Genomic DNA, 15,628 nt, shown 5'->3' on the forward strand with positions numbered 1-15,628 from the left:
TCTCTGACCTTCTCCTCGCTCATGCTCTCTCTCACTGTCTCTCTCTCTCAAATAAATAAATAAAATCTTAAAAAAAAAACCCTGATAAGTGGCTAAACAAGATGTAATATATCCATATAAGAATAAGAAATGAATGAGTACAGTATATGCTGCAACATGATGGAGCTCGAAAACATGATGCCAAGTGAAAGGAGTCAGTCACAGAAGACCTCATACTGTGTGATTCTGCTTGCATGAAATGTTCAGAATAGGCAAATCCATAGAGACAAAAATAGGATAGTAGTTGCCAGGGGTTTGGGGAAGAGGAGAGTGGCAAGTGACTGCTAGTGGATGCTGGGCTTGTTTTAGGGGTGAGGAAAATGTTCTGGATTTAGTGGTGATATTTCCACATTGTGAATTTGCTAAAACCCACTTAACTCTACACTTTAAAGGGGTGAATTTTGTGGTTTGTGAATTGTATCTCAATTAAAAAAAACACGATAGAAATTTTCATCATACAAATACCGGTGTTTAGTATGTAAAATATTTTTGAGGGGTGCCTGGATGGTTCAGTGGATTAAGCATCTGCCTTTGGTTCAGGTTATGATCTCATGATCCAGGGATTGAGTCTTGCACCGGGTCCCTGCTTAGCGGGGAGCCTGCTTCTCTGACAAATAAATAAAATTAAATAAAATATTTTTGAAGAAGTACTAAAGACAACTAAGTTCAATATCTAGATTCCACATAGCAAATAGAATGAAGCAAAAGGTAGAAGTCCACATGGAAAATTCACAGCCTCACTAACAGATAATGAAATAAATTAAAACATAGGTAAAACCCCATTATATCTGTATTCAATAAGCAAAAAATGTTAAATGACAAACATTGCTTTGGGCATGAAACATTATTTAATCTTTCTGAAGGATCGTATGGCCCCCTGTAGCAAGTTTTATCAGATAGTTCACATTCTGGAGCCATTTTAGGAATAACAGGGGGAAAAATATGTGTATGGGGAGATGGTGGAAAAAATACAGGAAGCTGTTTACGGAAGGGTTATAGCAAGGAAGAATTAGGAACAGCTAAGCAGATAGAGCACACGATCTCTGTCAGAGGATGGATTATGTGGGTAGAACAAGGCTCTGGGTTGAAGAAACCAGGACCACAATCATGGAGAAGCTGAGTCCAGTCTAGGTTCTAGAGTACAGATGGAAAGATGAGTTGGGGCAAGAGGGGTTTAGTGTTTAATCTTCATCTGATTCTTTCATCCCCTTACCTCCTTTCTCTTTATAGCTCTTTGCATAGGGGATGATAGAGGGGATATCTGTGAACTAGAACAGATCTTCAGATACAGATCAGGACAGAATTTTTCAAAAACCGGACACTGGAGGGCGCCTGGGTGGCTCAGTGGGTTGAGCCTCTGCCTTCAGCTCTGGTCATGATCTCAGAGTCCTGGGATCAAGCCCCACATCGGGCTCTCTGCTCAGCAGGGAGCCTGCTTCCCACCCCCTCTGCCTGCCTCTCTGCCTACTTGTGATATCTCTCTCTCTCTCTCTCTCTCTCTCTCTCTCTCTGTGTCAAATAAATAAATCTTAAAAAAAAAAAACTGACACCGGGAATATGTGTCAAACATGTGTCAAATGTTTTCCCACTATAGCAGTTCCATCTTTCTCATGGCGTTCAGTAGGGAAATGGAGTCTCACAATGACTAAGTGACAACAAACTGAGTGCAAACTGAGTGCAGTTATGACCAAGTTTTATAATTGATTTATTTATGAGGCCTAGCCAATATTCTTAAAATCCATAGTTCATTAATCCAGGTACAAAAATATAACAGTCCAGTCTGCTTGTTTTGTTTCTCAGCTTTCCAAGTCCTCAAGGAAGAGGATAGGAGAATAGAATGAGGGGACACATCCTTGCCATAGAACTCTGGGGCAACATGAGGGTGAGCTCTCTGCCTTAGTGACATCTCAGGGTACTAATTCATACAAGGATTTATTAAGCTACAGCCATGTACTTCTTCCTCTTAGGTGTCATCAGTACATGTTCTCTTCCCCCTTTGTTTACCAATATTTGGGTTCTCAGCTTATTTCTGCTCCCATTCCATAGGCTCTTTGGGCACAGGCACTCTTCTCTTACTTGTTATGTTACCACAGCAGCTGGAACCCAGTAGGCATTCAATAATGACAGTTGAGTGTACAGATTCACGATATAAGGCTGGGAGCCGGAAGAGAGATGCAAAGTGTTGGGCATTCATTGAGGCCTCTGATCAGCCATTGGGCAGATGGTCAGAGGATCCATGTTCTTCCCTCCATCATGTATTCCCGGGCTGAACATAGGCTGAAGAGCCCCAGAAAAAGAGAAGCTGGTGAATGTGTATATGAGGGATTTGTATGTTACATTGTAAAAGGAAATGTCTCCAGCCATGTAGTCCAGGAAGATGCCCACACGTCTGGGGGCTTCCCTTATCTGCAGGCGTGTTGGGGGAATGGTGGACACCTGGTACTCATTTCGTTTCATCATCATCACTACCCAGTAGCCGTTGTTGGCTGACAGCGTCATGGTCCCTTTCCTGCTTGCAGATGCCCTGCAGATGCCCAGGATCCACCCTGTCTTGTTTCCCACCTCCACTTCCCAGTAATGGCGGCCAGAGAGGAAGCTTGGAAGGCCTAGGGCAATGGTGCAACTATCAAATCTTTCTGGATTGTCAGGCAGACGATTCCACTTGTTTCCAAGTCTTACGCTCTTCAGGTTATTAGAGAAGATGAGGTTGGGGTGGGCAGTTTCTGTATCCAGAATCACATTAACTGCAGAAAGAATTAGAATACCTTGTTGGGGGTCCATGGACAGTACACCCACAGGGATCTCCCCACCTCCAGGGCACATGGATAGGGACATTCTTCTGGGACACACTGAAGGTCTGCACAGGGACCCAGCAGGTGAAGTCCACTTGCCTTAGTCTGGACACTTACCAGCATGTGCCTGTGCGCAAATCAGTTCTGGAACTACAGAGAAAAAGAAGAGGGGAGAGGTGCGGTGAAACCTGAGTGTCCCAATTCAGAGAGTCTGAGTGTACCCTGGTCATCACAACGAGGAAAGACAAGGACCCCTACCCCAGCTCAGGACCTTGTTTCCTCTCCTTGGATTAACCCCATTCTCCTGGACCCTAGAGCCTGCCTTGGTGACTCTGTGGTCTGACAAGTTGACCCAGACCCCAAGTCCAGCACAGAGCCTATGAAGGCTTTCTTCTGCCTTTCTAACAGGTGTTATTCTCTCTTCTGAATAATGCCCAAAAATCAAGAGCACAGGGAATATGACAGTAACCCCCGGCAAGCACATTCTGCCTTCGCTATACTCACCATTGAAGGAGTCCATTTCTGAACGCAGGGTTTCTGAAAGAAGAAAGGGAGCTTGAGTTAGGTTCCCCACCTAGGGTTAGATCAGGAAGAAGCTGAAGATGGCATCAGAAAGGCCATGGGAGTTGGAAAAGGGATGTCAGAGGGGTCTGGGCTACATGGACATCAGAGAGGAAGCAAGCAGGTGCTTCCCCATTTCCCCCAAGCCCACCTACCCCAGAAAGACTTCATGCTCTTCTCCATAAACTCTGATTTCTGGTAGATCAAGTGGATCTTTTTCTCCACCTCTGGAGGAGTGTACCATGATTTAGGAACAGTCGCTATCTTGACCCTAGAGACAAAAGACTGTTGGCCAGAGAGCCGCTGGTGCATGGGGTAGCCCAAGTTCCCATGAGGTGGAAGTAAGGTGTAGAGTCCACAGGGGACACCCAGCCCACTTGGGCTTGGCAAAGAAAGTCCTCTCTGGACTCTGAGTTTTTGGTTCTCAACTTTGGCCACAGATTGGCATCACCTAAGGAGTTATAAAAACCACTGATATCAAAACCACAGTGAGTTTTAATAACGGCCTTAAAATGGTGTTAATATTGAAATGCTCAACCCAGAATTATCTAGTCAAATTAATTATACTTCTTTAGTCCTTTTCTGTTGAAATAAAAATGATAGTAAATAAGAAGAAAACCACAATGGGCTATGACTCATTAGGATGGTTATTATTATTTTGAAAAACTGAAAATGACAGGTGTTAGCAAGGATGTGGAAAAATTGGGACCTTTGTGCATTGGTGCTAGGAACATAAAGTGGTACAGACACTGTGGGAAATAGTATAGTGGTTCCTCAAAAAACTAAACGTAGAGTTACCATATGACATGTCAATTTCACTTCTAAGTATTTGCCCCAAAGGATTGAAAGCAGAGACTCAAACAGATAGATGTACAGCGGTATTCATAGCAGCATTATTCACAATAGCCAAAAGGTGGAAATAACCCAAGTGTCCATTGATAGACGAAAGGATAAACAAATTTTGGCGTACACATACAATGGAATATTACTCAGCCGCCTTACAAAGGGATGAAATTCTGACACATTTTACAATATGGACAAACCTTGAAGACATTATGCTGAATGAAATAAGCCAGACACAAAAGCACAAATACTGTATGATTCCTCTTATATAAAGCAATTAGAGCAGTCAAATTCATAAAGACAGGATGTAGAATGGTGGTTGCCAGGGGCTGGGTGAGGCGGCAATATAGGGAGTTATGTTTTAATGGTACGAAGCTCCCATTTGGGAGGATGAGAACATGCTTCAGATGGTGGTGATGGTGCTTGCACGACAATAGGGATGTACTTAATGGCAAGGAACTGCACGTTTAGAAATGGTCAGAGTGGTACATTTCATTTTATATCTATTTTACTGCCAAAAAAAGAGAGGGAAAAAAAAACCAAAAAATTTATGCTCTTGAATTTACGCTCTTACACTCTTGAAGATCTGGATTTAATTTGTGTGCCAGAGCCTGGATGTCAGGATTTTGTTAAGCTCCTGAAGTGACTGTAATGTCCAGCCTCCTCCCTTCCTTCCCCTTCCTTCCCCGGTCTGGGCTTAGCATCTCCACTCCTAGACAGACAGTCCTTCCCTCCCTGAGACCATAAACATTTGTGGCCTCAGGGAGGGAGGCACTTCTGCAGGAACAGTTTTCATGAGGCAAACTGCAATCCTTAGGAAGGTTTCTTAGGAAACATCATTAGCACGATAGGCTGTGTTCATTCTTTGCCGTCTTCGACCCATGCTCTCTCTCCTGATCACACTCCCATTTTCCCTACGCAAATCCAGAAAGCACTTAGGAAGCTGCAGTAGATAGGAGGAGACCAGGAGGAGTCACACGCCCGGGGTTGGGAGCATCTCCCTCCTAGGGATGCCTCCCCCACTGCTTCCTGCAGGATACCCAAGGGAACATGAGGGGACCTCTCGGTACCTGTGCAGGGTGACTCCGATGTCCTAGGAGAGAAAAGAGGGAAGCTCTCCATTATCAGTCTCCTAGGGGCTGCGCTGACTCCTGGTCTTTCCTCCTGGTCTTTCCATTCTGGGGTGTCAACAAAACCCGGGCACCTCTCCCGCATTCTAAGTTTCATCACCCGAAGTGGCAGCCTGGTGGGGCTTGCAACAGAACTGTGCCCAAACCCTGCTCTTCTCTTCTGGGAGATGCCAGGGGATCCCTTTGAAAGCTGGGGCCACCCTGGGCTCCTGAGAGGTCATCAGAGGGGTCTGGTCACAAGACCTTTGTCTCGTACTGACTTGGGCAGAGCTAATGGCAGTGCTGGGAGCCCATGTCATCCTACTGGGCACACTGGGCAGGGGAAAGCCAGCCACACTCACCTGCATGAGCTGCCATCCCGGCTGGGACTGCTTGGCCTCTAGGTCCCCAATCAGCTTGTCAAGATGCGCAATGTCTCTGGACACTTGGGTGCTGTATTTCTCCCTGACCTGGCCAATGGTCTGGCTCAGATCCTCTAATGAGGCCACAAAGAGCTTCTCTTGCTGCTGCAGATGACGGTACAGCTGCTCCAACTGGTGCCGGAGTCTCTGCTTCTGGGTTTCAGTTTGTTTCTGAGGAACAGAAAGGTGTAGGGGTCTGTGCAGTGTGATGGATGGGTGCGCCCAGGGAATCCCTAGAAGCCCACCTCCTGCAGGCAGGTAAGAGGCTGGATCCCTCAGCTTCTTGGAGGACTGGATTTCAGAGAAGGAGACAAAATGGGCCAGAACCTTCCAGAACAGACTGAGGGTGGCAGGGGCTGGCTCTTGTAAAATTCCCTAAAACCTAGTATTCTGAGTTGATTTGTATCCCCTCCAAAATTTATGTTAAAGTCTTAACCTCTAGGATCTAAAGAATATGATCTTATTTGGAAATAACATCATTGTAGATGTAATTAGGTAAGGTGAGGCATACTGGAGTGGCCATTAGAGTGGGGAAGTTGGGACACAGACGCAGGGAAAACAGCATGCAAAGAGACAGGGAAAAGATAACATCAACCAGCTGAGAGCAGAGTCCCGGAAGATGTCTCTCCTTCACAGCCCTCAGAAGGAACCAGTCCTGCTGATGCCTTGACTGTGGACTTCTGGCCTACAGAACTGGAGAGAATACATTTCCGTGCTTTAAGCCATTCAGTCTTCAGTACTCTGTTAAGGCAGACACAGGACACTAAGATATCTGATGTCATCTTTTTCCTTCCTTGAAAGCCAGTGTGAGGATGACATATGCCTGGGGTTGTAAATGGACAAGATTATAGCCACCAAAGTGTCCAGGAAGGAGACTTGTCTCTACTCCCCACCAAAGTGCTGGCATGCAGAACGTCCTCAGTGTGGCTCTGAATGAAGGCAGTCAGTCCACCTAGTGAATGTAACTGAACTTGACTTCTACTACCATCACACGTGGGTCCGTGTTCTATCAAGAGCTTCTGTGGAAAGGTGGAGAGGCTCTAGAGAGCCTTCTCCTTCCTCTGTGGAGGGAGAAGTCCCTTCAAATCTTCTAAGACTGGACTTGAGAGATCTCATCATTTTGAGTTCTTTAGTCCTTTTGAACCAAAAATGTTTCCTAACCTTTTGTTGTTAAGGATGCTAACATTGGCCTTTTTTTTTCCTTAAAGAGGACAGATCAGTTGTCATGTTCAATGGCCTGTGTTCTAAAATTGTCTGATAATTTTGCTCATGATTAAATTCAGGTTCAGTATCTTAGACAGGAATACCGTATTTTTAATGCTCTGGGCTCCCTAACACGTCCCACGGGGAGGCAAATAGTGTTCAATTTGTCCATGACTATTATTCAGGGATCAGTCACTTGGTTGAAGAGGGGTCTGCCTCGCCTCTTCAGTGTAAGTATATATTATTTCCTTTATAATTAATGAGTAATCCAAGGGGTGGTACTTTGAGAGGATGTCCATATCTTTTTCTCTTACTAACTAATGCTAAAAATTTTATCATCTGTTGACGATCTTTGTTGGTGTTGATTGTTATATTGATGTTCGTATAGTGGAGAATTTCTTTTTTGAAGTATTGAGAAGTTTTTATTGATTGATTGATTGATTGAAGTAATCTCTGCCCCCATCACAGGGCTTGAACTCAGGCCTCTGCGATCAAGAGTCATATAATCTCTGACTGAGGCAGCCAGGCACCCCATAACCATCCTTCCATACTTGTATTAGCTGTCATTGTGCTGTAAAAGGAGTTTCCCACCCCTTCCATACGATTAAAAAATTATATATGTGTTTTGACTATTGAAAGAAGGAGGAGGGTAGAAGTCTTGAAAACAGCATCACCTTTTCTTGGGGGCTCTTGTTATGGCGAGTGTCTTAAGGGAAGACCAGACCTTCTTATCTCCCTGAGTTGCCCTGTGGCCCAGGCTTCTGCCTCATCTTCATGGTGGTAGGCATCCCTGACCTCTGCTTTACCCACGAGTTCCAAGCCACATGATATTATAAGAAAGGGGTTTTCTTTTCTTCTTTTTTAGACAGAGAGAAGAGAGAGAGAGCTGGTGAGTGGGGTGGGGAAGGTGATGAGGGGAAGGACAGAAGGAGAGAGAGAGTCTTAAGCAGACTCTACACCCAGCATGGAGCTCAATGTGGGCCTGATCTCACGATCCCGAGATCATGACCTAAACTGAAATCAGGTCAGTCTTAACTGACTGAGCCACCCATGCACCCCAGAAAGGGGTTTTCTTTTACTACACTTCATGAGTTTTGCAAAAGTTAGACACCTGGGCCAATGCCATGCCCACCCCCATTCCTGCCCTTTGTTATCTTTGCCTTTTTCCCATTGTGGTGTGGGAGATGGGATCTGGCCAACAGAAGGGGTCAGACAAATTAAGGCTGTTTGGGATAATTGAATTTGCTTGCAGGGAAAATGGAAGTAACTTGTGTGTCCAGGTTCAATAGCGGAAGACCAACAAGTGTATTTATTGAAATCTGTGGCATCACAAAATGACAGTCTAAAAGAAAATGTCTTAACCATTTGAATTTTAAAAACCCATATGGTTTAAAAAAAACTGAAAAGGACAATTATAAAAACAATACAAAGGAGTATTTAAAATGGGAAAGTTTATTTTCCCATTTCCTCAATCCCACCCCTCAGTGACAGCCACTGGTGTTAATTTCTCTAAACCATTTTGTGGTGAATATGAGAAAGCACAGTCTCCTTGGAGATTTCCTTTCCTGCTGGGTATTGGTCTCCCTCTCCAGGGACGAGCTCATCCTTGGACTCCTGTTACCCATGCCCCCTCAAAAGCAGGTGATTCTAAACAGGTGATCAGTTCTGCTTCCCTATGAGACAATATACTTTGGGGACTCCCCTGCCCACTTTTGGCGCCCTCCCTCCTTTTGCAGGGGTGAACTCAGGCAAGGATTGGCCATAGATCACCCCTGCCCTTACCAGCAATTTTGCAGTCTTCTTTTCCCCCTGAGATTTCTGGTCCTCCCCCAATTTTCTCAACGCCTTCAGATGCTCCAGCTGCTTTTGAATTTGCTCCTGAAAAAGAGGCACTTGTTGAAGCCTAAACTTGGCCTCTGCCATCTTTAGTCGGGCCAACTCTAGAGGGGAAAATCTGCTTTAGGAGATTTTGCTGCTTTAGGAGAATTTGCTGCAGCCAAGAGCATAGGGAGGGGGCCCAGGAAAGGGATGAATCCATCACACCAGGGGAAGCATATCCAAGAAGTGGTGAGAGAGAGAGATTCTTAATGTCATGTGGGCACCTGGATTCAGCCATACCTGAAGCTAGTGCCCTTGGATCTCAGGTCCATGAACCAGTAAATTCCCTCTTTGCTGATCTGGCTTGTATTGTGTTTTTGCTACTTACGCCCGAAGAATGCTGACTAATGCACCAACATCCCAGGGTTGGGAAATAAAGTAGCCCAGACTTTTAAAAGCCTCTCCCGTCCCCACCCCCAAGAAGACCTACCTTGTATTCCAGGGCAGCCTCCTCGATGGGGCGCACCTGGTGGCCTCGATGCTCCTGACTCAGACTGCAGATGAGACAGATAGGCTCTCTGTGGTCCTCACAAAAGAGCAGCTGGACCTGCTTCATGTGTCGCTCACACTGTGGTAGGGACTTGGGGCTCAAAGTGCCCATGTGCAAGCCTTCTTGCTGCTCGTAGTCTTCGGAGTTATTTACTGTGAGTGAGGCCAGGCGCACGAGGCTGCTGGATGAGCACTTGCCTGAGGTCTTGGGGTCCCTAGAAGCAATGGAGTATCTGCAGGAGTCATCTCTTTCCTGGGCACGGCCAGGGGGATATACAGCCTCATCCTGTGGCTTCCCTGGAGACATGGCAGTGGAAGAATTTCCTGAGTGACAAACCCAGAATGTTATGAAGGGGTGCTTACAAAGGACAGCAGAGAGTGACAGCAAACCCGTGCTTGGGACCCACAAATTCCTGGTTAGACTGTGGCCACTTCCAGCTTGTCCTCCCCTGACTTTGCTCCAGCAAGGCGGCAGACTACCCAGTGGACTTGAGGGCTAAGGACTTATGACAGTCCCGAGACTTGGAATTCCTGGATAATTATCCTAAAGAAAGGCCTTTTGTTATAAATTCCACGCCTTCCTCCTATACATATATGGATGTAGCAGGTGATATAAAGGTAGTGAGACATTCTGACCAGTGTTTGCTTTGCCGCATAAAACCACCATCCAGGCTTCTCATGACTCGAATGAGAGACCCCCTGGGAACAGTGATTCGCTCATAGCCTGACCCCTAGCAGAGGTCCTGGCACATGGTAAGAATGTGAGAAGTGTGTGTTGAATGAGAGAACCAGAGGGACCTCTTTTCACATCCCTGTGCAGGAAGAATTCAATGGAAGTAGGGAAAGGGACTTGACTTTATAAGGCTGAAGGGTATAAACCCAACATGATGACAGAGAGCTACAACCAGCTGTGCCCCAGGACCATAGCACAACTTCATAAAGCAGAAATGACAGAAGGTACAAGAAGAAACAGAAACATACTCAATTCATTAGTCCCCTCCCACCGCCTCTCACAAGATCCCAGGAATTCATATCATATCTGTAAGTGAGACTGTGGGAGGGCCCCGTAGTAACCATTCTCCCCTCCTTTCCTTGTGATAGAATTGATTGCTCCCCCCGCCAACAAAGACCCCATTTCTTGCAGTTAGGTATGGCTTTTGGCTACATTCAGGCCAAGGGGATATAAATGAAGGCATCACGAGCAGCTTCTAGAAACTTCTGGAAACTTTCCCTAAGCTTATACTCTTCTCCTTTGTCCTTCCATCCTGGTGCTTGAAATGAGGATGCCACCCTCTGAGACCATGAGTTTGAAAGCAAACTTGGTGGAGCAGAAAAACAGCAGGAGCCTTGGTTCCTCACCCATGGAGTACCTTATCTGTTCTGAGCCATCCGTGTTATTTATGTAAAGGAGAAAGAAACTTCTGTCTTGTTTCAATTAGTGCTATTTTGACATTTCTGTTAACCACAACCCAACATAATCCCAATTTCTGCCTCCTTAGTAAAAGAGATTTAGGATTTTAGCCAATAGCTCACCTCCCTGCCCAGAGAGGTGAATGGCAGACTCTTAGCCTCATGACATATAGCCATGGGATCATTGTGAGAAGCGGGTATTTTTACCCAATCTTTCCCAGAGGCTCAAGCTGGGGTCCTTGACTGACTTGGCATTCTAAAGGATTTCAAAATGTCTAAGAACTTGAACTTTGATGCAGCATTTTATGATGATGTGCATATGTGCATTTATTTTTCAGGATTCTCAGCCTACCTCAGATTCTCAATGGGTTGGGGATCCCAGGGGGGCACTCAGGGATCTTGTGACATAAATACAGTGGGGATAAAAGGTTTGTGGGGGAACACCTGCACAGGTCACCCTTCCTAAGGAGGCCAGATCTTCTGAGTTCTGGGGTCCTTTCTTACCTGAAGAAGGGACTTCCAGACCTGAAGAGTAATGGAGCTCACTGCCTACCATTTCCCTCAAGGCCTCAGGGGGTTCTTGACCCTCAATTCCATTTCCCTTTGAGGGTCCTGTGGATTCTGGATGCTCCCAGGTCATCTGGTCTCCAGACAGTGATGCACTGGAAAGTGTATTCCTGAATACTCCCCCCTTCGAAATCATGGAATGTTCTGGATTCCTGGAGCCTTTCTCTGGAGCCACGGTAGCACCTACATCCAGAGTGGCCACTTCACTGGGGGCGGCTGCTGAGTCTGGATGATCACTTCTCATTTTATCTTGAGAGAGAAGAGTTTCTGGTTTGGGAGTTTCTCTCTCTCCCAGAAAGATGTTAAGTTCAAGACTTCTGGGTCGCTTCTGCCCTGAAGGTAAATGTCCTTCAGAGATCTTGGGTTTTATTCTTCCTAGGGACCCAGTAAGCGACCCAGAGTCAAGTTCTTGGAGCCGTCCTAAAGAGTTGGCATTCCTGGGTAGCCTGGCACTAGGACTCCCCTTCTCCCCTTGTGGTTTGCTAGGGAGTGGGCTTCTCCTGGCACCCAGAGTCATGCTCCTGGGCCTTGACTTGCGCAGCATATCCAGGCCCTCAGAACTCTTCTGATCTCTCTGTTTGCCCGGAGGCTTCTTCTGGGGCCCCCTTCCGGCCTCCTGCTGGCTGGATGGCAGGCCAGGGGCCCCATCACCATTTTGCCGCTGCCTGTCACCTTTCAGGCCATCTGGTATCTTCAGACCTTTGGGCTTATTCTCCCCAGAGGAACAAGACATTGCTGAACCATCAGTGCCACTTGCTTGTATCAGAAGCTCTACAAAGAGAACAGGATGACAAGGCATGAAATTGTGCAGTGCTCAGGGCTAGGGGTTGAGAGAGAAGGGAGTGAAGGAAAAATCCTCTCAGAAATGACAAGATCAGAATGTTCTAGGCAACAACAATTACCATTAAATAATAAAATGCTAAAAAAAGATAAAAAATAATAAAATGCTAATTATTTGCTATATATTTCTCAAATAGTGCTTTTCAAACTTCTTTGGCAGGAGAGCTTGTTTCCAATATAAGTCTTACACAAAATTCTTAATTTGTAAAATTAAGATTAATTAATTTGTAAAACATCCCCCCCTGATTTACTGGTATTAATGTGTGTGTGATTATAGGTGTGTAAAACTCTCTTATAAAACCCATCAATAAGAAGAATTAAGGTATTTGGCATAAAAATTTGAAAACAGATTTTGAAGGACAGTTAAAACTTCAGAAACTAATTGACTTCTGTTTTATTCTATGGTTTCACAACATGAAAGAAATCCTAACAGACAGGTAAGTAAGTGGAAATGGTGGTTTTTTAAAAACATTTTATTTGTTTGAGAGAGAGAGCATGAGAAGGGGGAGGGTCAGAAGGTGAAGCAGACTCCCCGCTGAGCAGGGAACCTGACATGGGACTCAGTCCTGGGAATCCCGGGTCATGACCTGAGCTGAAGGCAGTTGCTCAACCGACTGAACCAACCAGGTGCCCCTGTGTTGTTGTTGTTGTTTTAAAACAGCTTGCTTTTGGGGCACCTGGGTGGCTCAGTGGGTTCAGCTTCTGCCTTCGGTTTGGGTCATGATCCTGGGGTCCTGGGATTGAGCCCTGCATCGGGCTCTCCGCTGAGCAGAGAGCCTGCTTCTCCATCTCTCTCTGCCTGCCTCTCTGCCTACTTGTGATCTCTCTCTCTCTGTCAAATTAATAAAATAAAATAAAAACAGCTTGCTTTGAAGTTTCAGGATATGGTTTCATTAAACAGAAATGACAGGAAAGGCTTAATTCCAAGGACTACATAAAAAGGAGTTCAAGGACAGCACAAACTATTACCCTGGTGGCCTCTAGAATTTCAAAATTTTATTTTATTTTATTTTATTTTATTTTTTTTTAAAGATTTTATTTATTTATTTGAGAGAGACAGTGAGAGAGAGCATGAGCGAGGAGAAGGTCAGAGAGCGAAGCAGACTCCCCATGGAGCTGGGAGCCTGATGTGGGACTCGATCCCGGGACTCCAGGATCACGCCCTGAGCCGAAGGCAGTCGTCCAACCAACTGCGCCACCCAGGCGTCCCATAGAATTTCAAAATTTTATTAATGACACATTTTAATATGCATTTGTCGGGTTTTTAAAAATATTTTATTTATTTATTTGACAGAAAGAGATCACAAGGGGACAGAGAGGCAGGCAGAGAGAGAGAGGGAAGCAGGCTCCCCACTGAGCAGAGAACCCGATGCGGGACTCGATCCCAGGACTCTGAGATCATGACCTGAGCAGAAGGCAGCGGCTTAACCCACTGAGCCACCCAGGCGCCCGCATTTGTTGGTTTTATAAGTTAGAAAAGTTAATAAAATTTGGATTAAGTATTTGTTAACATTCTAAAGAATCCCTGAATTATCTTCCTTGGATGGAACTTGAAAACCACTACTCTAACGAATAAAAGAAGATATTCTGTAATCAGCTCTTTAATTTTTGGTAGAAGAGGCTCTTACTAAAATTGCTTCAGAGCTGTTTAACCAACTGAGCCACCCGCTTCAGAGCTGTTTAAAACGCTTTGCTGTTGCAAACACTTGGCTTCCTGGGAAAATGTAAGTTCCTCAAACTGGCTCAAGAACAAATGGGAGGGGTGTCTGGGTTGCTCAGTGGTTAAGCCGCTGCCTTCAGCTCAGGTCATGATCTCAGGGTCCTGGGATCGAGCCCCGCATCGGGCTCTCTGCTCGGCGGGGAGCCTGCTTCCTCCTCTCTCTCTGCCTGCCTCTCTGCCTGCTTGTGATCTCTCTCTCTCTCTCTCTCTCTCTGTCAAATAAATAAATAAAATCTTAAAAAAAAAAAAAAAAAGAACAAATGGGAAAGCCCTGAAGATGCTAATAACCCAGTTTATTTATTTATTTATTTAAAAGATTTTATTTATTTATTTGACACAGAGAGAGATATCACAAGTAGGCAGAGAGAGAGGAGGAAGCAGGCTCCCTGCTGAGCAGAGAGCCTGATGTGGGGCTCAGTCCCAGGACCCTGGGATCATGACCTGAGCTGAAGGCAGAGGCTTTAATACACTGAGCCACCCAGGCGTCCTAATAACCAGGTTTTAAAACATGAAATTCTACTCATCAAATCACACTGGACTGAGATCATGGTTTCGTCCTATCAGTCTTTCATTTTTTTTTCCTATCAGTCTTTCAAAGAGTGGAGAAACTTTTATGTTATTTAAACATTATACTCCAGAAAAATACATGGAAAGCATTTCTAACGTGTCCTCAAAGTCTAGAAGTAGAAGAAATACTCAAACACTAACCAATACTTTTTAAGCCCATTACGTATTTGCCCCCACATCTCAAATAATAAAAATTCTCTGAAAGCAAAAATCCAGTAGGCCACACTCGTTGATCAGAGTGTGATAAATTCAGAAAGTTACAGCAAAATAGGAATAGAAGAACAAGGAGGAGAAGAAGGAAGAAAAACAAGGAAAGAGAAAAGATGAAAGAAAGGAAAAGAATTGGGAATTTTAGAATACCTTTGTGAAATGTGTCAAAGAAGAGCTCAAAACTGAAAATAAGTGGATTTCAATGTGAACATTACCTGTTGACCCTGCTGATATGGTCAGTTAGCAAGCTTTTTTTTTTTTTTTTCTCTCCTGAAGATACTGGTCTGTACATAGGGGTTAATCACAATGAAGTTAGGGCCCCTTTAAGACCAGGCATCTAACTCCCGCCTCTCCTGATTCCACCCTGCAGTGAGAATCTCAGCCTCCCACTCCCAACACTCCCCGCCCCCCTTCCCTGCCCTTTTTAAAAGCCATCAGGAGCCTTAGCTATAATAAACCAGCTCCAAAGACCTAAGCAGCACAAAGAACTTGCTCAACCAGAGTCCCTGGGGTCATGGTAGACCTGGGACTCCTAACCCCAAGTCACAACACATTGGCCTAAACACAATTTCCCTCTCGCACCTTCTACCCCATGAATAGCCAGCAGACACACGGGGAGAGGAATGGGGCATGGGGCCCACTTACCTGGGCCAATCACCCTGTTAAGCTCCTCTGCCAGGAGGTTCTGGTTCATGGCCTTCAGGACTTGCAGGGTCAGCCTCGCAGCATTCTCTTCCCCATAGTGGGTGATCATCAGAGTGGCCAGCTTCACAGGGTTGGCATTCTGGAGTTGGCTCCGGGGGATCCGGGAGTGATCCTTCTCCAGGCTGATGCTCAGCTTAAACTTGAACTTCTCAAAGTCATTGTCTTCCAGCTCCTCCAAGGAGTCCAGTAGATGGTCACTGGGCGTCTTGATCATGCTGTTGACCAGGAGAGGCCAGAGCCAGCTGTCTGAAACAATCTCTGCCCTGGAACCCA

The 15,628-nt window shown here is 45.4% G+C and overlaps 1 protein-coding gene across 2 annotated transcripts; it reads right to left on the minus strand.

Annotated features, from left to right (window-relative positions):
- Positions 1-1,629: 1,629 nt before the first annotated feature.
- MEFV (MEFV innate immuity regulator, pyrin) lies at positions 1,630-15,584 on the minus strand. 2 transcript variants are annotated; one of them, XM_044233440.1, is made up of 10 exons: positions 15,296-15,584; positions 11,251-12,084; positions 9,278-9,660; positions 8,752-8,847; positions 5,707-5,937; positions 5,306-5,328; positions 3,548-3,663; positions 3,336-3,368; positions 2,949-2,981; positions 1,630-2,783 (listed from the first exon to the last, which is right to left on the minus strand). In XM_044233440.1, the coding sequence occupies exons 1-10, from the start codon at positions 15,567-15,569 to the stop codon at positions 2,230-2,232; spliced, it is 2,577 nt and encodes an 858-aa protein (XP_044089375.1). In that variant the 5' UTR covers positions 15,570-15,584; the 3' UTR covers positions 1,630-2,229. The 2 variants fall into 2 exon arrangements, with proteins under 2 accessions (XP_044089375.1, XP_044089374.1); XM_044233439.1 differs by having other exon boundaries at positions 9,278-9,633; positions 15,296-15,569.
- Between the last annotated feature and the right edge of the window lie 44 nt (positions 15,585-15,628).

The sequence above is a fragment of the Neovison vison genome, chromosome 14 (genome assembly GCF_020171115.1).
Source record: "Neovison vison isolate M4711 chromosome 14, ASM_NN_V1, whole genome shotgun sequence".
NCBI lineage: Eukaryota > Metazoa > Chordata > Mammalia > Carnivora > Mustelidae > Neogale > Neogale vison.